This window comes from Neltuma alba, unplaced genomic scaffold, assembly GCF_004799145.2.
Source record: "Neltuma alba isolate B1F8T4 unplaced genomic scaffold, ASM479914v2 tig00005070_pilon, whole genome shotgun sequence".
Lineage (NCBI taxonomy): Eukaryota > Viridiplantae > Streptophyta > Magnoliopsida > Fabales > Fabaceae > Neltuma > Neltuma alba.
This window is the reverse complement of record NW_021633967.1, coordinates 29,976-56,003: the sequence shown is the minus strand read 5'-3', so window position 1 is coordinate 56,003 and position 26,028 is coordinate 29,976. Positions and strand designations below refer to the sequence as shown.

The 26,028-nt window shown below is 33.1% G+C and overlaps 3 protein-coding genes across 3 annotated transcripts; all 3 read left to right on the top strand.

The window, feature by feature from the left end:
- The first annotated feature begins 3,500 nt into the window (after positions 1-3,500).
- Positions 3,501-11,954, top strand: LOC114746587 (plastidic glucose transporter 4-like). The gene is made up of 14 exons (XM_028934813.1): positions 3,501-3,745; positions 4,008-4,245; positions 5,472-5,583; positions 5,818-5,885; positions 6,292-6,424; positions 6,507-6,606; positions 6,698-6,810; positions 7,676-7,769; positions 8,202-8,355; positions 9,096-9,242; positions 9,331-9,404; positions 10,490-10,578; positions 10,714-10,828; positions 11,382-11,954. Exons 2-14 carry the CDS (start codon positions 4,017-4,019, stop codon positions 11,562-11,564), a joined length of 1,611 nt encoding a protein of 536 aa, XP_028790646.1. The 5' UTR covers positions 3,501-3,745; positions 4,008-4,016; the 3' UTR covers positions 11,565-11,954.
- Positions 11,955-14,831: 2,877 nt separating this feature from the next.
- Positions 14,832-16,754, top strand: LOC114746588 (glycosyltransferase BC10-like). The gene is made up of 2 exons (XM_028934814.1): positions 14,832-15,479; positions 16,052-16,754. The coding sequence occupies exons 1-2, from the start codon at positions 14,913-14,915 to the stop codon at positions 16,697-16,699; spliced, it is 1,215 nt and encodes a 404-aa protein (XP_028790647.1). The 5' UTR covers positions 14,832-14,912; the 3' UTR covers positions 16,700-16,754.
- A 2,559-nt stretch (positions 16,755-19,313) lies between these two features.
- On the top strand, positions 19,314-20,677 carry LOC114746589 (uncharacterized). The gene is made up of 2 exons (XM_028934815.1): positions 19,314-19,383; positions 19,902-20,677. Exon 2 carries the CDS (start codon positions 19,904-19,906, stop codon positions 20,396-20,398), a length of 495 nt encoding a protein of 164 aa, XP_028790648.1. The 5' UTR covers positions 19,314-19,383; positions 19,902-19,903; the 3' UTR covers positions 20,399-20,677.
- Positions 20,678-26,028: the final 5,351 nt, after the last annotated feature.

Genomic DNA, 26,028 nt, shown 5'->3' with positions numbered 1-26,028 from the left:
TGAGGCCTTGTCTGCGTGTTGTTAACCTATGGGTGTTTTATGTATCATGAGCCTCTTAGGATGTTTTCGGAATAAGTCAAATCTTTATAACCATAGTAGTATTTAACGCTCTAACTCTATTCTTTTTCTACCATGGTTATCATTTTAAAAATGGTTTTATAATTATGTATTAAGAAGAGGTCTTTTCAACACGCGGATCCCCTAAAATGATTTTAAAAATGATTGATTATCACTTAAATAATGATGATAAATAATGATTAAGTTTTAAAAAAGGGAAATCCCAAAAAAGGTCCTTGGAATATGGAAAATGCCAGATTGGGTCCTTAAATTTCGAAAATGACAGAATGGGTCATTGACCCAATCTGTCATTTGTGTGAAATTCAGGCAAATTGACAATTTGCCCTCATTATTCATTCACTACAATGATTCAATGAATCACTATAAGAGTTAGGTGTTACCTAGATTCGTGTAGCGAATAACTACTCACTTTTTCATAGTTAGGTATTTGTATTAACTACAACACTAATTCTGTAATCACTAGAACAATGTAAGCATTACCTAGATTTGTGTAGAGAAATAACTACTTATTTTTTTATAGTCAGGTATCTTATTATTGTCAGGTACCTTATTATTAACTACAACGAATCTTGTAATCACTAAAACAGTGTAAGCGTTACCTAGATTTGTTTAGAGAATAACTACTCACTTTTACTCAGGGGCAAAAATGTCAATTCGCCTGAATTTCACAAATGATAGATTGGGTCAATGACCCATTCTGTCATTTTCGAAATTTTAGGACCCAATCTGGGATTTGGTATATTCCAAGGGCTTTTTCTGGGATTTTCCCTTTAAAAAATTAACAATAAATAATGATTAAATTGATATGAAAAAAATAAAAATTAATTTAACTTACAAATAAAGACTTTTAGTATTTTTTACCCCAAAAAAAAGACTTTTAGTATCATGTGTCCACATGTTATATTGGTATATTCACTTCTTCTTGAATTCATTGAACGTCTCATTTGTCTGCGTGGTTGGCGTAACTGTCCCATACTAAAAAGTGAAGTTGTCCTACACAGTAAGTCTCACACTAAACTTGTTTTTGGTAAGATAGAGTTATTCAATTTTTAATGTAACACCCATTGAATTCGTTCTTTGTAAGAATAAATTTTTCAATGAATAATTTAAACCTGATCACCACCTGAACGATTTCGAAATGTAACATCTCAATAAATATTTTCCATGCCATAGCATTTGAGTAAAATAAAGTATGTGAATAAAAAAGCCGAAGAACCACGATTAGTTATTAAATAATTTTTTAAAAGTTGACAGTTAAAAAGTATTTTCATTTTGGATTTTATAGTATTAAGATAATTTTCTTAATTAGAAAAAAATAAAAATATTTTTGAACGGTTCAAATACCGGTGACTATTACTTTGATGTAAAAACAAACAGTTATAGCTGGACTAACATAACTTAATAATAAATTTAAAAAAATCGGTTATAAAAGTTGAAAACATATTACAAATCAATCCATTATAAAATATAGAAGTTTTTGAACTTAAATATTTTGTAAAAATTAGAAAAATAAGTCATATAAAAACAAAATATTGGTTATAATAAATTATAAAAGAGTTTTAACTTTTAACTAAGAAAATAGAAAGTATAACGTAAATTGTAAAAACTTAGCTGAAAATTATTAATAGCTCAATTAGAGGACTTAAAAAATTAACTAACTAATATAATGCATAATTAATATATAAATAATATTTTGATTTTTTATATTTAAATCTTTTAGTTTTTACATCTTGTACATCCGCAATCAATTTGTTTAATTGAGTACGTTGGTCTGTCAAATGAAACATTAGTTGCTCCTGCAATCAATTCTTTAAGTTTAATTGTACTGATTTGATTTGAATATATGTCAATTACCAATGGAAGATAAAAGTTGGGTCTAGTAAAAATAATTATTTTTCTACAAATATAATGAACTAAAATTTGAATTCTCCGTATACCAACTACGCAAATAAATGAGACATTTGATCAAACTTAAAAAGTGAATATACAATAAAAGCCACAATATATGTGGGGAAGAACAAGATGTGCTACTGAAAATCTTTATTTGCTAGGTAAATTAATTTTTATTTTTTATTCATATCAATTTAATCATTATTTATTATTTAATTTTTAAAGCCTAATCATTACTTATTATCATTATTTAAGTAATAATCAAATTACTATTAAAATCATTTCAGGAGATCAATGTGTGGTGACAGGTTATAAAAAAATTGTTAAAGAAGTGATGAAGTTTAGAAGTTGTTTACGTCAAAATTCAATTACACGGAAAAGGATGATTATTGAAGTATTTTTGCTTAAATAAATTTTAAAAGTTGTTTAAACTTTGAACAACTTTGATGGAAATTTTTTTTTACTATTTACAAGGTATTAGTAAAAAAATCGAAAGAGATCTCCTTACCCTTCGTTACAACACCCTCTGTCCCTCGCTTACTCGTAGCCCGCCTCCCCTGCCTCATTCCCCTCGCACAGTCGTAAATGAAGAATCCCCAATTTCGGAGACAGACGCAGACTCACTCAACTCACGCAGTCTCCATTGTTAAGTAACAGAAGGACACTCATGTAAAGGAGATAGGCGGCAAGTGCCATGTTTACCTGTCGACTTTCGGCGAAAGTGAGGACTTTCAGAGCTGCTCATGCACATAAATTTAGGCAGGGTTGAGAGGAATTGGTTCGCGGAGCTTCGAGTTGTTGACAAAAAGATTTCAATTATATTTTGCTGACTCCCATTAGAAAAAGCTTTGAATGAACTTTTGGCTTGCTAGTTCTAGGTTAATGGAAGTTTTGAACAAGTGCTGGTGCAATTAAAAAGAAAAAAAGTGGCGGCCATGGAAAACTGATGAGCCCAAAGTCGGAAATTTTGATGATCACGCATCAATAACCAGAGTCCCATATGACCGGGGAATTTCATCGACAACCATTCAATCCAGGAAAAACAAAATAAAACCCCAAATCCTTCTTCCAACACAATGGACCTGAGGGGAGTGGGGAAGGAGTGTAGGACTGTGAGAGAGAGAAGGCGTCGTGGCAGGGTGGCAGGGGGGAGAGCGTGTGAGAACATCTGGAAGGGTAAAGAGGTCTTTTCAAACATGTGGAAGTTATAGACATAAATTGTTAAATTTGATTTGTAAATGAAGTAAGTTAATTTGCAAATGCATATGTATTTTATTTTTGCTAATGCTAAGTCACATGGGCCCATAAATATGATATCCCCAGGCTACTTTTCATGCGAATTTGCCGCGAAAGAATGACACACAATGTCTGTGCCCCACGTGGAAGTTCGACATCAGCAGCGTCAAACAAATCTAATTGCCAATCTTGCGTAATCTTCCCGAGAATTTCACAGCAGTAATTTCATTCACTCAGAATTCTCCATAAAAATCCGATCTTTCCACTTGTTTCCCCCTGAAAAGAATCACAGTGAACACCAAACCAAAAAGAGCTTTTTTTTTGGAGAAAATAACAGAAGGTGAATTCTTCGCCAACTTCGTCGTTATTGTTGGTTTCATTCAGTAGCGGTCCTTTCGAAGCTTCAATCACACTCACTCTGTTACTGTGTCCCGCTGAAATTGCCAAACCGATTGCAACATACATACAGAGCAACCCACAAAGTTAGAAGATTGCTCGGGGAACCCCATAGGATTCTCTATTCAGTGAGTGAGGTGTTGAGGTAAGCGCAAAAAGTCGCTGGTTGATTTCTGCGTCTTGCTTTCATTGCTATTCAATTATCACCCTTCTTAATACGGCGATTACTTTCATCTTTTTCTTTAATTCGTGTCATCTGATTCTCAAAATTATAGGATTGCTTCTAAATCCATCTCATGGTTTGCTCTGTTTACTGCATTGGTTTTAATTTCCTTTTGCTGACCGCTGTCTATTTTATTTATTGTCATAATTTTGGTGTTTGACTTTCTGAGTATTGGAGTCTTCAGTCATATAGTATGGAGGCGTCTTCTTTTGTCATTAAGGGAAACACTTTAAGGGTTCAAAAGCCAAGCGTGTTTACTAGTAGAACTACTGTGAGGTCAAGAACCGTATGCATGACGAATATGAGGAACTGCTTCGGTTTAGGGGTTGGTCCGCTCACGATGGAAGCTGAACTGACAAGAGGTGTCCGCGGCATCTTTGGCTCATCGGCGAAACCCAGATTCATCAGGGTTCAGGCTTCCGGTTTGTCTGCTTCTGCTTTCTATGCTGTGTTTAATTTACTACTTAACATTACCTTTGATTTCTGAAATTTGCAAATTACAATTGTCTAAGTCATCCATCAGGTTAATGCAATCAAATATATTGACCATTAATGAAAAAGTAGTGTTTCGGAAGTCGAATCAGTATATTTCTGATTAGATCCGAATTGTTTTGTCATGGTGTTCGTGTTGTATTCTGTGCCTCTTGTTCTTGTCGATGCTCGTGCTTCTTAGGGCCATGTTTAGTTTGTTTGATGCCTTGCATGGTAGAGCTGCTTATTCAATCTTTAATTTCCGCAGTTCTGGTATGACCTGTTGCGGTTGTCAAGTCAGATAGGTATTTCAGCAAAAAAGTTTAATTAAAAAAGACTGGAAAAATTCTTAGTCAATCTGAATACCCCTTAGCTTTGTGATATGTTTTAGCATAATATAGATGATGCTTGCTGAGGCAGTGCTGCTCTGCCCATTTGCTATTTTCAATCCAGTTGGTGTATGAATGACTCTTGTAAGTTGAAAATTACAGTGTCTGCGAATTCGACATTTAAGAATAATGAACTCTTTGCGAATCATTGTTAGGATCCATGATAAGCCTGTTATTACTGACACACGTAGAAAGCCATGTGGCAGCAAACAAGGGCTGTTTATTATCTGTTTTTTATTTGTTTTTGAGCATTTTTATTGTCTAACAGCATTAGTTTTGCGTGCTGCATAAGTTAAGGAGTAGTGGAGTCAGTTATGAGTTTAGCATCTTATTTAAGATATTTGTTGAAGAAAAACATTTCAGGTTGCTATTCCCATTTTCTCAGTCTGTTAGCTAATGGGTCGGACATTTTAGAAGTCTGGTACATGTTAATTGAGTGAGATTCATGCTCAAGTTCTAGTATAGATTTATTTCCAGCATTTACCATATAATTTCTCCTAGCCCTCTAATCAATCTATAGTATTCTTCCATTGCAATTATTTTGTGTCTCTTAATACTATATTCACAATAAATATATTGTGAATTCGCTTATATTACATAAATCTGCTGTTGAAATCACATATGCATTGATTCTGAAAGCAGAGATGCTGGTAATTGCTTATACTTGTGTTATGTGTCATGATGTCAAAATAGTTTCTGTCACCTAAATATATAAACACTGCTTCTAGTACTGCTCCTATTTCCCTCATACACATGCTCTTACAACTGCAAGTAAAATTGAGTTGCAGATGGAGATATTGAGAATGTTGTTACAAATCCTCAGGGGAAATCTTCTGGAACTGTTTTACCATATGTTGGGGTTGCTTGTCTTGGAGCGATGTTGTTTGGTTATCATCTAGGGTATGAATATCTTCTTTCTAACTACCACGGAATTGAATGTATAGTTAATATATGATCATGTTTACCCTGAAACCTAAGTATTATAAATGACGTCAGCAGCCATTAGATGTGTTCAGTTATTGGCTGCATAACATATGGGTGTCTTTTGTGGAGTTATCCTTGTTATGCTACAGATTTCTATGGAATAGTACCCTATATCTGGGAAAATTCTGATGATGGTCGTTTTTGGTGCAGGGTGGTAAATGGTGCTCTTGAGTACTTAGCCAAAGATCTTGGAATCGCTGAAAACACTGCATTACAAGGTAGAAGGCTTTAACTTTTTATTAGGTACAACGGGATTTGAATTCATTGCATCAGCCAAAAATTTAAAAAAGAAAAAAAAGAAGGGAAAAGTTCATGCTTTTTTTTCCCCCCTCCCAACACAAAGCAAAATTTTCAGCACACTGTTGAATGTTATACTATTACGGATCTGTCTGTATTGATATTTACTGCAACGTTGAACAGAACATTTCTAATTTTTAAAGCTTGAGCTGAAATTTTTTTCCTTTTATTCCTGCTTTCCCTTTTTTTTTGGCCAACCTTATATTTCTGTCTTCTAAATCTATGTTTCTTATCTATAATATTCTTCCCTCAAAAGTCCAGTTTTATTGGAGTATGATCCATCTGTTGTTCTCTGTTGATTTTCTTGAATGTAAATTCTCTGAGTAGGATGGATTGTCAGCACGCTACTTGCTGGTGCCACTGTTGGTTCTTTTACGGGTGGAACATTGGCTGACAAATTTGGCAGAACTAGGACTTTTCAGTTAGATGCAATCCCTCTAACAATTGGAGCATTTCTTTGGTCTGTCAATTGTCCTTTGCTAAAAATTTGATGATTTATATGCCTATAGAAACTGATTCTCTGAAATATGATGTGTTTGTAGTGCTACGGCCCAGAGTGTTCAGACAATGATCATTGGCCGCTTGCTTGCTGGTATAGGAATTGGTGTTACATCTGCTATTGTGCCACTATACATATCTGAGGTTTTGCCTCTATAAATTAGTGAACTTTACAAAATTATGGTCATTTTCTCGTATTCCTTATTGACCCTGTGGTTACACTTTTTAATGGCAGATTTCACCAACTGAAATCCGTGGTGCACTTGGATCTATTAATCAACTTTTTATATGTATTGGGATTCTTGCAGCACTGGTGGCTGGATTGCCTCTTGCTGGAAATCCCATCTGGTATTCAGCTATTGCATCTATCCATCTTGTGAGCTGCTTATTTCTTCCAATAAGTGGTGATATGTATTTTTTTTTTGTGGGAGAAATAAATGTTGCGGCATTAAAAATGTTTTAATAGAAAAGAATTTTGCAAAAACTATATAATGGATTCTCCTAATTGTATTCAGAGCATGTATTGCAACATCGACTGACATTAATATCATTATTGTGAAGTGAGTAATTCAGCTCCTTCGGCTCTGCAGTGTACCTGAAGATCTCTTTTTTAGAGTTGTAGGTTGTGATCTCCCCACCATAATTGACATGCACAATGCAGCTCGTTGGAGAGCATAGGAATGTTGACTTGTTTTTTTAGATAAAAGTGTATTTGTGTGATCAAATTTCTCATATTGAAGTTTTGCAACTAAGTTTGACAACAGTTTGAAGTATTTATGAAGTAATACACCAATAACATGTATAACAAGCTAAATCTCAACTTGATAAGAGCTATATGACTTCTTACTTCTACATCTCAAAGACTGTTAACATTATAAACTGCCAATACAAAACTCGATTGCGGTGGATTCTGGACAGCTGCAGTCCTATGCACAGCTTTCTTTTCTTTTTCTAAATAGAAGACTGGTAACTTTAACTATTGTAATGTCCAGATGATCTTTAATATTTATTTCTGCTTGTTGGTCTAGAATCTTTTTCCTGTTTTGCAACTTGTCTCTCTTGTACTGAAGAAGGCAACAAACTTGCATTCTGTCTTCCATTGTGAATATCTTTTGGGTTTCCTATATTGACCTTCCATGAATGTTTCTTTACTTGCATCCTCTATACCCTCATTAATCATCATCATCATTGTAAAAGCAATTTATCTTGTCAGGTGGAGGACAATGTTTGGCATTGCAGCAGTTCCATCTATTCTGTTGGCACTAGGAATGGGATTTTCTCCAGAGAGTCCTCGTTGGCTGTTTCAGGTTTTCCTCTGATACTGTTCGGTCTTTTGTTTTCAACTATCAAGGCAATATGTTACATGAGGAGAAAATTGTATATTACAAAAATAACTGTTCAGAAGTTTCTATTCCAATGCCCTCAACAACACGTTTTCATGTATTCAATTGACAAATCCAACATGGGATTGCAATGTATATGTTGGTATTCTATATATTCTATATCATCTTATATAAAGATTGGAATTTATTCATCTAAGGTGCATCAAAATTGGGCTCATGAGAATATTCATTGTGGTGTGAGATTTGAATCCTATCCAACAGAATGTGTGTGCATGCATGATTGTAATCTTTTTAAGTCTTTTATGTATTTCCAATCAGGATTTTATGCTATCATTTCTTTTAGTTTTTGTTCTGCAAAACCAGATTTCTGAACAAATTACATTTATTAATTTACAGCAAGGAAAACTTGCTGAATCTGAAAAAGCTGTTGAAACACTATATGGAAAAGAAAGAGTTCCTGTGGTTATGCGTGACCTAGCAACTGGAAGTCAAGGTTCTTCTGAACCTGAAGCAGGATGGTTTGATCTCTTTTCTAGCCGATATTGGAAAGGTATTCTTGAAATTTTATGGAGACTTGTTATCTTCGGTTTGTACTTTATGCACCTGAAACATCTTGTAGCCATTCGGTACACTATTATCTCACATTCCTTGATATCTTGGATACTGTGGTATTTATGATTCCCATTTTTGCGATGATAATCGAATATTTTCATAAGAAGGATACAATCAGTAGTTACAAAAGGGGAAAAAATTAAAAGTAGGTTCATGTAAGAACTCCAGGGTTTTTGGGTGATACAAAAGAACCCAAAATCGGTGTCACCCTACAGCTTTAATTATAATGGATGCCACTAGGCATCTTGATAACAGCGTATGAAATGCTTATCTTGTGTATTTATGTGTGATTCATGCTGTGCTAACTTGCGTTAATATATGCCTGCACTTTGAAGGTCATGATCGTACTTTTTGCATGTCTGAAGAATGTTCACATGATGGATGGTATAATATAAATTACCATTTTTGTTGTTGTGACAATTTTACCGACATGTAATTTGGGGAAGTCAATTTGCTTGTTCCGACCTGGCTAATGCTTCAAATTTGATAATTTATGGGACCTTTTACAATTTTCTATTATTTGAGGCCTTCCCCACTCAACGAGTTATATATTAACATTGATTTTGACATGAGCTGTATGGTTAAATATCACTCCCCAACTTAATGTTGATTTATCCTACGGTTGATTTGTGCTCTTAATATGTATCGGTGTAACATTTCTGAATTGTCTGAATGCAGTTGTCAGTGTTGGGGCAGCACTTTTCTTGTTCCAACAGTTGGCTGGAATCAATGCTGTGGTATATTATTCTACTTCTGTGTTCCGGAGTGCTGGAATTGCTTCTGATGTTGCCGCCAGCGCTCTGGTTGGTGCAGCTAATGTTTTTGGTTAGTATTGATTTTTCAAATAATATGATCACTGTGCAATATGCACCCATATGATGCTTTTTGTGACCGTTGTTTGATTTCATTGCAGGCACAGCCGTTGCTTCATCCTTGATGGACAAACAAGGACGGAAAAGTCTTCTTATGACGAGCTTTGGTGGAATGGTAATAATTAGTTTTAACATGAATCGTAGACCTAAAGCAGATGAACATGAGATATTTTATGCTGTATTACTACATATTTTGAATTAAAATCTTGAAATTCAAAAGTTCCCCCTGTTTAAATGAGATAGACTTAACTAGACAAAAGGACCTAAATTAAAACACTTAACCGAAAACTGTAAAATATTATTATCAACCTAATACAGTGCTAGTAATAATATACATTTCGACGAGTGCGAAACTACCCATGTGTTTCGTCCTTCAACTCAGTCTGAATTTCAGAAGGTCTACGTAACAAAATATAAATGGAGCTGGTAACAACTTTCTCAGGTCAAGTATTATACACTTAATACTGTAAAGCAGTTTCAGCAAAGGAAACATGTTCATTGTACCATGTGCTGATATGCTTTTCACACTTGAACATTCTATTTGTTTCCGGCCCATTGTAACGTACAATGGGGATAAGTTTCAGATGTTAAAATATGAACCAAGAAAGCTACTTGACACGTGATCTCTGGCAAGGGGTTTGGGTGGTTTGTTGGAAGCCTTGGTTTGAAATTGTTGGGCTAGCATACCTGATGGCCGCATTACTAATAATACTATGGTGTATGGTAGGAGTGTAGTTGAGCTTGTACCTGATGATCCAGTCATAGCTATGGCCTACTGGCTGATGATATTCTGAGCTATTCCCCTGGAGGAAAAAGGTGTGAGGTAGCAGGAACGGAAAAACAGGAATTGACACCACAGATAGCTGTCTGGCTGATTGGGCTTTGGTGTGCTGGAAGAGAGGGAAGCAGGGGTTTAGAGCATGAGAAAGGGTGTGAAGTGGGATGGGCTGGGTTTGAAGCCTTTGAACATAGTAAAGTCTCATGTATCTTCAAGCAAATTTCATCAGATGCCTCTTTTTCCTATAATGAAAAAATTCATGTGCCAACCTATGTTTAATATATTTTTTAATTTTTCAGATCTTATTGCTTTTTTGTGATAATTAATTACATTTTTAGTATAATTGATCATATGTTCCTGAATTTTCCAGTATCTTATTTTCATATATAACTAACTGCTCTCTCTCTCACGCCCACACCCAGGCTGCTTCTATGTTGCTTCTTTCTGTGTCTTTTACTTGGAATGTCCTTGCACCATATTCTGGCACACTTGCTGTCCTTGGAACTGTTCTGTAAGTTATTTATTTTTGTCAGTAATGGTTTTTTCTTCTCATTGAACCGATCAAACCTCAATTATTTTAATCTTTTTAATATATTTTTTTGGCTGTTCATTTCTTTTGACTCTGTGGTCTATGGATTTTAAACAGCTATGTCTTATCCTTCTCTCTTGGTGCTGGTCCCGTGCCTGGCCTTCTTCTACCTGAAATATTTGCTTCCAGAATAAGAGCAAAAGCGGTTGCTTTGTCGTTTGGCATGCATTGGGTGAGTTAGTTATTTCTAGAGTAACAAGTGTACCTCTATTTATTGCCCTCATCTTGCTTTAAAAATCCTTTTTCTTTGCTTAATTACTAGATAGAATACAGGATCAAACCGATGACCTGTCACCAATGAGGGCGAGTGATATGCTGCTAGGCCACAAAGCTATCGGCATTTTAAATAGAAATACTTTCTCAAAAGGATAAATGAGTTAAAATTTCATAAAGTAACCAAGAACTAGTTACCACTGAGATTACCATGAATACAAATTACTGCTTCGTAAAGTTTATAAAAAGCAAAAAGGTTGGGGAGGGGGAGTGGGACCCTGCCTAATTAAAAAAGTGGTGTATGAACTTTAAAACATAACACAACCAGGTTATGCAACTTGGATTCAAATAAAAACATTGAATCTCAGTATATGCTTGCCTTTACTGCTTGAATCTTCCCCATCTCTTTCCTGCATGAAGTTTAGCTGCAGCATAAATTTTGCGCCTACACTGATTATATTGCTTGCCTAAGAATTTTGTTAATCATGAAACTGAATTTTCTATCTTATCAGATCTCCAACTTCGCCATCGGCCTCTTTTTCTTGAGTGTTGTGAACAAATTTGGTATCAGCTCTGTATACTTAGGGTTTGCAGCCGTCTGTCTTCTTGCTGTCATGTACATAGCTGGCAATGTTGTCGAAACAAAGGGTCGATCACTGGAGGAAATAGAACGAGCTCTTAATCCATCAATTTAAGAACTTCCCCAGATTTTCATCTTATCAGAGTCTAAATGCTGCACATGGACTTTTTCGGCAACTCCCTTTGCTCCGCAGGATAACCATTGGTCTGCCATTAGTGATTGCCAGAGGCTAACTCAAGATTATGCCACAGTTTTGCTCGTGGAAATAACAGAACCATCCATTGTCAACTTTGGTGAGCATCTATGTTAATGGTCACAATTTTATGTTTAATAGATATTAGCCAGCGAGAACATTCTCACTTCTATTGGCAGATTGAACAACTAGAGTGTCCCGCTTCAAAGTTGTGAATTATAATTATGCTTGCATGTGTGATTTACCCTTCATAATAATGAAAGCGTTGTGATTTTGAAAATAACAAGACTCTAAGCATAGATTGTTTGTTAACCCTTTTTGTTTTGTTTTGTTTCTTGGGTGGGGGTTAAACTGACATAACGACTTCTCTCTTAGAGGACCTGATATAAATAGGTATCTCTATGCCACTTATCCTTGACGATATCTTTGAAGTCTCCTTTTTCAATGCACACTATAACAGTGTACGTGAGTTATATTGCACAGTAAAGGACTGGAACTTTAATTTTCTGGGAACAATTCACGCTGGAAATGTTTGGAGTCGAATAAGCAAATGAACTTGTTGATAACCTGGAAAGGTGAAGCTCACCTCTAGAGGTGGTAATATGAGTCTGAGGGTCCAACCCACCAAAAGGTGACTGGTTGGGTTTGCAAAATGGAAGCCTGTTTTGAGGCAGGTATTTTCAGCTGACAGCTTTAATTGAAAAATTAAAAAAAATATTACAGCAAATTAAAAAAAAAAAAAAAAGAGTTGGGTTGGCGGGCCTGCCAATTCATCTTATGACAAGTTCGGGTTGGCTAAATGACAGCCTATCTTAGATCTTAAAAGCATGCTTCTTGACTCACTAAAACTGCAACTTGCTGCAAGCCAACTTGCAATATGCAGTTGGTTTGCATTATCAGTTCTTGCTTGGATGCGCAGGTGTCGTTGGTCCACTGTAATTAGAGGGAAGACTACAAAAAGCGCACACGCACAAGATGTGAAAGTGATAGTGGTAATTAGCTTCAATGATGACATTACGAAGATAGGGTTCACAGAAGATGACACTGGAAAGTAGAAACTAGTAGGTATTAATTAAAGTGGCGAAATGCAAAATTCGTATCAAGTCAAATCATAAATGATGCGAATCATTTTTCAACCTCTATATAATGAATGGAAGTTTCATTTGGTTTGATCAAAGTATGACTGCCTCATACGCCAAGTGAGATTAAAGAAATTTCTCAGACGTCCCATATTTCCACTCTCTGCTCATTTATTCGGTAGTAATTATCTCTATGTGGATTGTTAGGTCATGGTTGGGATCTGTTTGGCGGCTACTGCGCGTAGCAGCAGTAAGAATGGTATCAACAGTAACTTTTTCTTTTCGTCTACCAGCAGTGACATCCACTTTATAGGAAAGGACAAAACACAAATTAGTGGAGGAAAACCGGTAACTTGCTCTGCACTCCCTAATGTCCTAGCGTAGAAGTTTGGTGATTCATTTACAGATATTTTTAAAAAAATTAATTAAGTTAATTATTAATAAAATAAAGTATGTTGATTTTTCTCAAATAACATTTTAATAATTTGTATTGGGAATTACTTCTCGATGGAAAATCCTCCTAATATGTGCAATTAATAAAAAGAGTTCAGTTCGGCAAGTTGCTCTAATGCTAATAACGCGAGAGCCATATTTGGACGACGTTGACATATTTGTATATGTAAATGTGTTTAATCGTATAAAATCAAAAAATCAAAGAGAGTTTAGGGGAAAAATTATAAATGTGGAAAAGAAAGCAGATTAGGATTTGTCTTACATTTATGATTAAAATAAATTATTTTATTAACTCTTATATTTATAACCGAGTGTTAGGGGCAAAAAAATTATTCCTTTTCTTTTCTTTTCTTTTCTTTTTGACCCTTTTAGTCCCCTCGTTTTGCTTCTTCCTCGCTGGGGCAAGCTGTCACATGCTTCTCAATCACAATTTTTCTGTACAAATTTGACCAAACTATACCTTATTTTTGAAGATTCAGACGAGGATGAAGAACATAGCTTCTCACTTCACACCACACTATAAAACAACTATAATTACTTGTGATTGTGGCTCTGCGAAGTCAAGTCAAATAACTTGTGAATTGAGATATTTGGACGACTATTTGAAATCAAATTAGGCCAAGTCTCAGACCAATAGGTAGATAACATGTGTGTCTGTGTGTGTAATTGTATATAGTTATATATATATTTATATATTTATATACACACACTAGTATAAAAGAAAGTCAGGTTTCAGACCGAGAAGCAATTCAGTGGGGTTAACGTTAAGTGAAAGAATAACTATGAAATTTGCATATTCAATTGCGTCGCTCTTGGGTTGCTTTAAACCGTAATTAGAGGAGCTAACACGTGAAACTTAGTAATTAGCTCCGATTTTTCCGATAATATAGTAAGTCAAGTGAATTAGGCTTATTCAATAATTATTATGGTCTCCATACTCCCAAAGCAAACCACTTCCCAGTTACGTACCTACCTTCCTATTCACTAACTTTTAATTTAATTTATCATTTAAATTGCTTAGACGCATATGACATACATATCTACTCTTGAAATCTATCAACTCTATATATCTTTTAAAAATTCAATTAGTATATATTTATATAAATATATATATTATATAACCTTCATTTATGATTTAAATTCAAATCAATTTTTTTTTACAAAATGCAATTATAAAAAGAGTGACACAAGAAAATTAAAGTTATATGGAGTAGAAATTTACTCTCCGATTATCCTTTCTTTTTCTAATCTCCCCATACATTTCTAATTCGGCTGATTTATATCCGATAAGAAGTGGATTTAAGAAGAGGTAGTAAGAATATATCGTAGGCGTAAATTTCTAACTCATGGAAAATTAACGAAAAGTTCCCTTTTCGTTGATGCAGTGTGTAATGTTTGTTTAATTGCAAATGGATGATTATGCCTGATTCTTATATTATAAAAATGGAATAAATATTTTGCACGTATATATTGACCTCTTCACTCCAATCAACATCAATGAGAAAGAAGCTAACAAGTTGCTGTATGTTAATCTTTTTCGGTTCTCTATTATTGTTTCTTGACCAGAACAAATGAAGAAGGAAACAAGTCTGCTGGAATTGAAACAATTAAAGAAAGCTAGTCCTCCATAACTTGAGCTCAAAGTGTTCTCACAAATCCCTTTTGAAACTTATATATAAGAATATCACTCTCTGCTCTCTTTCCCTATTTGTGAGCGATCAAGAAATAGTTAACAATTATGGAGCATAACCCATTTCTCAGGATTCCCAAACCATCCAATATTGTTCATCTGCGTCTAAACCTAAACCTTTTCTATCACTTTGTCTTCTTCATTGTTGGTATCTCACTAGGAACAGTAGTCACTTTGTATTTCAAAACCTTTTCTTTTCATTTACAGTACTTTCTTTACCATGTAAATCCAGCCTCCTCAGAACCACCGTACCGGCCACAGGCTCCGACACTAGCCCCACCGTCGACACAGCCGGAACAAAACCTATTAATGTCCGGCACAAGTATCATCAGAAGTACAACGAAGGTGTCTCTCATGCATAATATGACAGACCAAGAGTTGTTCTCGGAAGCAATTAAGGTACAAGGAATGAAGCAGGATGATGATTTTAAGAAGAAAAACCCTAAAGTGGCTTTCATGTTCCTAGCAAAAGGTTCACTGCCACTGGGACCCTTATGGGAGAGATTCTTCAAAGGCCATGAAGGCTTCTACAACATCTACTTACATCAGCATCCTTCTTTCAATAAAACTCTCCCTGAAGATTCTGTCTTCTTTGGCAGAAGAATCCCTAGCCAGGTTAGCAATATATACAATACAATTACTTTTATATATTTACACAGATTCAACTACCAACCTTTTTTACCTCATTACAGTAAGGATAGTGACTGTAATTTCCCCCAATATATGCATCTATCCTGTTAGAATGAATGAAGGAAAACGAGAAGAACCCAAAAATGTACTCCTTCGTTCCTACATATATATGGAGAAGATATAATTTTTAGGTGGGCACTGCTTTATTTAAAGATACACCTAAAAGGATGCCTGAAATTTTAACTAACATTTTTTTATTTTAACCCCAATTAGTTACATGCTATTTCACTTTAGTAATTACCTCTTTTTCTTATTTCCTCATTCTATTACTCTCTTTCCACCAAAAAAAATTATTTTTGAAATATAAAATATATTTTTCAGTTGACTTCCTTTAACCAATTTTTTTATCCAAGTAATTCAATTATTTGTGTCTTATATATAAGATTGAATGTTGTATTTTACTATATTCTCCACTTGTCTTTAAGTGATATCCACATAGGAGAGTATCTAGTGAGATGATCTTTGAAATATAATATAATGTTGTCTTCAATTTGCAGCCAGTTTTTTGGGGAACTTCAACAATGATAGATGCAGAAAGGCGTCTTGTAGCAAATGCGCTCTTTGATGACATCTCAAACCAACGCTTTGTTCTTCTTTCAGAATCCTGCATCCCTCTTTTCAACTTCAAAACTATATACAACTATCTCATCAACTCATCTCGCTCCTTCTTAAGCACTTTTGACGACCCCAGAAAGCCAGGTCGGGGACGATACAACCCTAAAATGTCACCCATGATCAACATTACCAATTGGCGAAAAGGGTCTCAATGGTTTGAACTCCATCGTGATCTTGCAATCAAACTTGTCTCTGATACCACTTATTACCCTATCTTTCAGGAACTATGTCGTCCACCTTGTTACATGGACGAGCATTATATACCAACGTTTGTGCATATGAAGTATGATAAAATGAACTCTAAACGTAGTATTACATGGGTTGATTGGTCGAGGGGTGGCCCACATCCAGGAAGATTTGGATGGGGAGATATTACAGACGAGTTCTTGAATCGAATTAGGTATGGAGGCCATTGCACTTATAACGGTAATGTCACCAATGTGTGCTTTCTTTTTGCGAGAAAGTTTATGCCAAATGCATTGGAGCCTTTGTTGAGAATCGCTCCTCTTTTGCTTGGCTTTGATCCTTAGATTATGTTCCTTTGATTCGTTGCCATTTTCATAATTTTATATTCTTTCACCTTTATTCTTTTTCTTCTTTTCTTCCCTAATAAAAATTTAGAAAAGTTGGATGTGCAAAAGTGCAGAAGTTTAATAAATAATTCAAAGCTAAAAAGTAGAAGAAAAGTAAAGAGATCGGTTGGGAAAATCCAATTAATTTTCAATGTAATTTTTTGGCCTGATATATTTTCAACGTGATTGAGAGGTCATAACTTTTAATTCCACGTGTGAAATTATTTAGAAAAATTTCCTACTTTTAGTGTAATCACTTGATGATTTAGGTAATTTAATTGAGAAAAGAATAACAGACAACAATTTTTTTACCAACAAATTAGTTGCTTAACTTTGAGTATTCTTAATTGTTTAATAAACGGAACCAATAACTAATTCGCTGATCAAAGAAAAGAACCGATAAGTAATTCATGATTGATTGTGTTTCACTTTAATATAAAACCCAATGTGTAAGAGTTCTTTTTTCAGCCGCGAATATATAAAAGTCAAAAATCAAAAAGTTGTTAAAATAGGATTTGAATATCCTCAATCATGCCTTCATTATCAACCAACCATTAGATTGTGATCTGACGGTGTTGAGGGAGGAGTTACTTACAATTAAAAACTTCTGATTTTTTAAATAATAGATTTGTAACTCTTCCTAGATCACAGTATATAGTGACTAATATCTCTTAATTGAAGTTCAATTAAGATTTAATTTTTTCAGTTGAGAGATCCAAATTTATTAAAGAATTACATATACTTACAAGCTGAATGAAGTAAAGAAAAGATAAAATAAAATAACAGCTGTAATTAAATACCTCCCAATCATCCTCGTGTATGTTCGTGAAAATACTTATCTTTTTTTTTTTATATAAAGAATGTTTTTTATTTTCCTTTTCATTTCAGTGAAAAATACGCATTTGTATTACTGTCTCGCCGCATATTTGGGCTTTTTGCTTGTAAAGAAAATATCATACCTCAATCAAGGAGAGATTGATGGAAAACACTATTCTTGTCCTCAATCAATTCTGTGCCTATGATCTTTTCCTTCACATTTGAATTGTTTGATGACACAAATAGGTTGGGTCTAGTAAAAAAAAAAAATCTATTCCCTCGTAATATGGCCAATTATGATTAGAATTATTGTTGGGAGAAATATCTATATTTAATGCTCAACAATATCTCGAATAGAATTACTTCTAATAAAATGATAGATATAATTTGCAAGTCGACTGTTATCAAAATGTTTTAAAAGTGTTGTAATAAATTCTGGTATGAGATTTTGTAATTTTTATGATCTTTATGTGTCATTTTTCCTATTTAAATGGAGTTGACTTCTCTCCATATCACATTTTTTCAATAGAACTTGATCATCATTCGGCGTCTCTTCGACAAAAAAGAAGGTGCTTGATCAAAAGTGCAAAAAGATCCCACTACATCGTGGGAATACTTAGCTAAATGATCCACTAACAAAACATCATCCCTAAAACACATGATTGATTTGGACCTTCCACTCCTTGTGAATCACAAGCCTAATATCATTGGTATTACTCCTCCGGTCCTTAATATAGGATTTAATTGTTGAGTTCATTTTAGTCCTAAATATAAGACCTATTTTTTTATATTTATCGATTTTTGCTAAATTACCCCTATTGATCTCCCTTAACCATAACCAAATAGAAGAAGGAGAGAGGATATTAAGAAAAATAATTATGGTATTTTAGAAAAACATATCATATTTTTTATGATTAACTAACTTACCTAACTTCATTAATCTAATCAAATTAATTAAATAGGTCTTATATTAAAAACATGAGAAGTATCACTATAAGGATAAACAACATCACACCCTCTTGTTGCAAAGTCTATAGCCTCAATGCAATCATAAGCAAGAATAATGTCTCGAAATCCTTTACTCCAACACATACGAAGTCCATGTAGCTTGGCTCGAAGTTCTGCAATTGCAGCAGGAACCATCGTTAGTTTACCAAAAAAACCCACAAATCCAATTGCCTTCCCCGTGATGATCATTTTCCATGCCATGTCGGAGAGAACATTTTCTCATGAGATCTAAACCGGCATCTTGCATGTTCATCTCAGCCTCTACAAGCTCTCAATTTCCATATCATATTTCAACTATTAGATATGATCAGATATTTTTTTAATAGTTGAAATTTAATATTTTACTATTCCTTTTTTATAAATTTTAAAGTAATGCTCCGATTAAATATTTTAATAGTTTGAATTTATTTATTCTTTATGATTTTGTATCTTAATCATAACAATTTCATTTGTTAACTTTTTAGTTTGAAAAGAGAAAACTTTTAGATAAGTAAAAAAGAGGATTTCCCAATTCATCTGGACAAATTGATAGAAAGCCCAAGTCGAATTGGGATTGGTAAAAAAGAGAAAGCCCAAGTCGAATTGGGATTGGATCAGAGAAAGGCCCAAATTGTTTTATGTAAAACTATCTTGGGGTTGGAAACTCTGAGGACGAAACTACCCCGGTATATAATAATTCTCGGACAGAAGTACCCTCGCAATTTTGCGCCAAATTAACCATAACACTTTTCTGTTCTCACTCTCATCGACCTCCGTCGCCGTCGAAGCTCTCCCCTCTCGATTCTCATCAGTTCGAGAAGCAAGTCGCAGTCTCGCTGGTAAGGTGGTCGACCCTCGCTCGATTCTTTTTCTCCTATTGATTGAGACTCTGTTAGGTTAGCGTATTGATCCTGTTCATTACCCTCTCCTCCGCCGCTAATTCCCGTATCTCTTATAATATAGACGGGATGGAGTGATTAGAGGTCGCGGGAGAAATGGATAACAGTTGAACCAGAGGATTGTTAGAAATTATTTTCTAAAGTCTTAAGCATCTCTGATAATGGTTTTGCAAATCGGACTTCGTACTTTACGCCTCGCCCGAGCGCTATGTATGACTTTGTAACTGCTATACCTGCTTATTATCGTCCTGCCACTGGCTAAATAGTTTAATGTGCCCAGTTCCCTGACTTTTGTGTATGCTCAGAACTCGCATATGTTTGTATCCATAGCATTTGATTCTATATTTTTGTTTTCAGAGGGGTCTCTGTCTCCTATATTTATTATACGCGGCTGAACTCAGTATACTTGCATACGTTAAACTGAATTATTTTATATCTCTGTATAATTGGTTGCACAGCTATGGCACTATCTGAAGAAAAGGGAGTACTATTGCGATTGTCGTGTTGGTGGATGAGCATGGCTGAGGCAGTGTGTAGGTTTTATTTTTGCGCGTGCATAGCTATCTTGTTAAGGAGGCGACGACGAAGACGGGGTCTAATTGAACAGGCTCCGTCAAATGCAAGTTCAGGGCTCAGAAAGCGAAAGCGAAACAGCATTGATGGTGATGACTTGCTACTCGAAGGCGTGGAGAAGATTGCTCATACATTAATTGAAAGCCTCAAGGAGGCAAGTGAGCGTCTGGGAATGCATATAGGTAGGGTTGAACGTGAGAAGCGCATGGATGCCATGAAGGAGTCTCTCTTTGTTGATCTTATGAAGGTTGAAGGACTTTCCAACCAAGAGCGTGTTTCAGCTTATGTCAAGATGATTTCTGATGAGAGCATGCTGATTGGATTTTATGCCATACCTCAAGAGGGAAAAACCGATGTGATCCGCTATTATTTGTGTGACTGAATATATTGATGTGTGATTTTTTGTCAGATATAGGGAATATCTTACTTGGGTGCTTCGATGCATTGAGCAGCACCAGTAACTCAATCTTGATTTTGAGTAAGATATTGGGGTATCTTGCATAACTGAACTTATATGCAGAATTAACTTGTATATTTGCAGAATGAAGATGAATTGTCATTTGCTTTTGGTTTCAATCTTTTGACTGGAAGAGTTCTCAAATACTCTTTATTGACTGTCAAGATGCTGGATATGAATAAGTGTTTTTGCTAAGCCTGAAAATTAGTTGCTGTAACAGTTCTGAGCAAGCGCTGTATATATGGCTATAACTGGTTTTGTCTTTTGTTATGTATGTAGTTGCTGTAACTGATTTGTGTACTTCTTTAGTTATGTAGTTTCTGTGACTGGTTTTGTCTACTTCTTTTGTTATGGTTGTCTGTAATTTACAGGAGTTAGCTAGGACTTAGACTTAATTCTAAACATATAAGAACTTAACTCGCTTTATTTTCCGTATTTATCATTTTTTTCCGATTAATTTATCTAATTTATGAGCTTATATGTAAGTATGTCTCACATTACATAAAAATATCTCAGGGAGATTATGTCATGTTTATTATAATAAACTAATTTATCTAACTTTCTCAAACTATTCAAATTAGTTGAGTAGTAGTTATATTAAGAACCAAAACAAGTATAATTAACCAGCTCCCCTGGCTTTATTGTGATTAATTAAGCAGCTTCCCTGGTTTTATTGTGATTATGTAACTGGTTTTGTTTACTTCTTGTAATATTATTTTCGGCTCTTAATATAAAATATATTTGATAATTCAATTTGAATTACAAGCTAGGTCTTATGTTAAGAATACTATTTCACACTAGTTGTGCTCTTTTTGTTACTGTCATGAATCTTTGTCTTTTGAACTTTCAGGACAACGCAACAGGAAAATATAAGCGGGTGTCATTTTGGCAGTATCACGATTCAATTTCTCGGAGTTCTCAAATTAATTGCTGCAGTAGGTGCTCTTTTGCTCATTCATTCTAAATATGGCAACTATGCTGAATTTTTTTTAGTAGACAAAAATTTAAGTGAGTTGGGTCTCAGGAACTTCTCAGGATTAAGGCATATCTTCAAACTTATAAAGTACCTACAAAGATACCTACAGATTGCTATTAACAAGATGTTCATATCAATAACAGGATTTGGACTCACGAACTTGTGGGTTATAAACTGATTCCTTACCAACTAAACCAATTCTTGTTGGTGACAATTTATTTTAATTCTGAATATAAGATTTCAATTTATTTTATTTCTTAAATGTACAATTCTTTCATTAAAGTATTTTTTATTGATTTCACATAGTAAGGAAAACAAGTTTGGGCCCTCATCAGAGTGATGAGCACCCCAACCTCAAGATTTGAACCATCTGTATTTGATTCATACGGTCCGGATTTTTTCTTTTTAATTTTTTTAAGACAATCATTTTATAGGGTATGAAATTTAAAATAAAAATAATTTCTTAACTATCATTTTTTTAAAAAAATATGTTTTTGTTTAAAAATAATTAATTAAAATTTTAAAATTTGGATGGTTCATATCTAATTTGAATAGTTCAAATATGAGCACCTAGACTTGTTTTATACTACCCCGATCCTAATTATAAGAGCCAGTTGACTAATTTGAAGAGATTAAAGAAGTAAGTTGAGTTAGTTATTTATTTTAAATAGGTGTTGTTTTTCCTAAAATATTCTTGCTAATCAAGTGTATTAACTAGAAATATAATTATTAGAAAGATTATTTTGGAAAAAATTGAGTAAATATGAGAGACAAAGTAGATTGGGGTCTTATATTAAGGATCAAAATAAAAGTCAAACAGGATCTTAAATTAAGAACCGGAAGTAGTAGTAAATGTTGTTTTTATTAAGGGATGGTTATAATGATTGGATACCAATATATATTTATTATAAATTACTAACTTAATTAATTTTTTTAATATTTAAAAATTAATTATCTATTTTTTAGGTTTTGGTCTGTATTATAACCGTATTCCACGATATCGCAAAAAGATTCGAGAGATGGAATTCACACTGGCGAGCTTGTTTCTATATTTTTGGGGCAGGAGATGTTTTTTAATATATAATTAAATTTCTTCATTTGAAACCTCATGATAATTTTTTCCTTTTTTAATGATTTATAAATAATGTTAGTGGTTATAAATTTTATATGTTATATGAATATATTTATGTATCAATATTTTTACACCCACATCTTTTAAATTAGAGATACTCAAGTGGGGATCGAAGAGGAGTGGTCCAAATCAAATAAACTACAAAATACAAATTACTGAATACCTTAACAAATGGGGCCGTACGTCCCCCGTTGGATTAAGGTGAAAAAGGTCAAAGAACCTAAATAATGATGAGAATGAAATTAACTGATGAGTAGGGCAAGGAAAAGAACATAGACGTATAGAAAACGCAACTGGGTTTACAGTACAATTTTAAATTAATTTATAGATTACAAATATATATAATAATTTTTCTTCTTCTTTTTTTTTGGGATCAAATCTATATAAGCTGGCTAATTATAATTAATCCGCGAAGAATTTGGGATATCTCTTTTATAATACTTACGTTCAATTCTTTATATTCATATGTTTTATTTTTAAAATATTAACATTTAATAACATTTAATTATAAATTCATATGAAACAAAAAAATACACATATGTGATAGGAGAATTTGATATAATGAATAAAAGAAACTTGACTAAGTTTTTTTTTACTTTCTAAAAATCCTCCGACTATTTAATCTTATATCTGTGAGTCTATGAAGTATTTGTTTAGTATTGACAACTCCTTAATCATCATCTTTTGATCTAAAAAATTGACAGATTCTAGTAGTGCTTTTTATTTAAAACATCCAATTTGAATTCTCATTAATATTTCCTTTGATTTCATTATCTTGTTGTATAACTAACCCCAAATATTAGAATGTTGCCATTTGAGAAATGGTTTGGTATCTCATTTTAACTTTCAAATAATTTCTAATTTACCTCTTATAAAAATAATATAATTAAAGTATACAAAAATATTCATAAAATAAACATTTAAATAAAAAAGTACCGATCCACAAATAAACGGATAATTTATATTTAAATCACATATAATTAATAAAAATTTATTAAATAATTAATATGTTTTTTTGCTAAAGCATAGGTATTCTCCTATTAGAGATAATCCTATTCGAGACACTATTGGATACTAAATACGAATACCTCTCTCAATGAAAATTCGATCTTTGGTTTATTATGTTGTGAGGAACTAATCCCTTCATTTTTGTAAGTTGACCCCAAAAAAAAAAAGTAATTGTTTATTTCCTTGTTTTGGCACTGAAATGTGATTGTCCATTTCATTATGGAAATTTTTCAAGTCATTTTCCCAATTACAAATTCACATAATCTCAGGTCAAAAAAAAAAATTCACATAATCACATGCAGGGACCACTTCTCTGATCTGTCATATATCACTGAAGGGAAAAAAAAAAAAAGTAGTGGGTCCCAAACTCCCTAGTCACACATGCTCAATCCATAAATTAGAGAATCTTTCCCCCTTTCATTATATCCCGTGACTCCCATTTTAGATCTCTCCCGCCCTTTTTAAGTTAAAAATATTATTAAAATTATACTTACAAATTAAATTCCATGTAATTTTACTTTATTTGGTTTTTTTTGCCATCATTTGCTTTATTTGGTTAAAACTATAACATTTAATCGTAAGTAAGATTTATCTTTAGTTTTATTTATTTTAATATTTTACTAAATATCTCTTATTAAGTTGTACAAATAGTTTTTTTAAGTTTTAACTAGTAAAATAAATTAAAGATATCACAGGCGACGAAGTTATAATTACACGTAACTATGCGATACTTTTCATTTAAAAATAGTTTTTATGTTGTAGAGATATATATATATATATATATATATATATATATATATATATATAACTCGCCCTAAAAATCCTAAGAAACAAAATTTAAAAATTCCACTGTATTTTGATTTAAATAAATTTTCGAGTGGTTCCTCTTTTTCTTTTTTTTTAACCTTGTATTTCTCCTGGACAAACATTCATATGTTAGAAACATATGTTAAATTAAATTGATTTTATTATTATCGTATAAATTATTAAATTTAAAAAAAATAATGAAAGCGAACTTTTTAAAAAGTATATATCGGTTTTGTCATACATACAACTGAACTGTTATTTTAGAACCTTTTGACCAAAAAGAACTGTTATTTTAGAACATAACTTCACCTCTTGATTGTTGCCCAAAAAAACTAGAAGTTTATACATTTCAGACCAAGCAACAAAATTTTTCTTTTTTTATCGATTAAAGGCTTGCTTGGATCTTCAATGCATAAACACTTAAATTGAAACAAAACTCTTTTTATATACTTATATCATATTTTATAAATTATTATTAAAAAGTTATTTTTAAGACATTCTAAACAAGCCAAGTGTTTGTTTGGAGTTTCTTATCATAACCATATTTATATAAGTTAAGACAAAATTCCTCACACATATTTATATAGTCATAATTAAAAAATTTCTTTTAAAGATTTCAATCACCATTCTAAGCAAGACATAAAAGTAGTACTTAATCAGGTAATTTATCATGTAAATATCTTTAATATTCATCATATTCTCCAAATTTTTTCCCTTGTGGTCTTGCAGTTTGATACAACAAATTAATATTACCTCTGATCTTTAATATAAAAATTAGATAACTAATTAAAAAAATTAATTAAGTTAGTTATTTGTTACAAATATATGTTGATCTCTCTAAACTATTCTCTTTAATCATGTGCATTTGATGATTAAAGTTATTCTTTTGTGAGAACCCTTTATAATTAATACGGATATTTTAGAAAAAATGATAAATAAAATAGACTGATATTTTATATTTATATTTATGGCCAAATTCAATTTCAACACTAACTTTTATGTTAAAGTGGCACGGCGCTAACGAGAACGACTCATTCTGGTCACATTCAAGTAGAATTTACTTAATATTTTTTTTAATCATTATAATTTTAAGGGCACTATAAAAAAGAATATAAATTTGCTGCTTCAGTATTTTTTCAGTCATTCTCAAATATTGACATATTATGTTTAATTTTTAAAATAGTTATTATTATAAAGAATGACATTTAAGACTAACAATATTAAGATTATAGGACTGAAAAAGATACTTTTCAGTTTTTCAAATTAAAAAATAAATAAAAACTTGATATAAAATTAAATTACCAAAATAATTTTTGTCTAATTAAGTCAACGCAATTATTCTTTTTTTCAATAAATTGACGGGGCATTGAAGCCCATAACTGAAAATGGAAATTATTGTGGACCGTGTGAAATGGGCTAATCTGCGCATTTCACGGGTATTGGACGTGTTTTAAAAGTATTAAAATGAACAGTCACGATTCAATAAAATCAATGGTCCCGATCAGCTGCTGAGAGGATGGACTGCTGAGGGAATTTGCTTCCGGTTGGGGGTGGGGGTAGGGTATTCATGGGACGGAACGGCTTTTTTGTTTCGTGTCTCGTCCAACTTATTTTTTTAAAAATTTTTTAAGT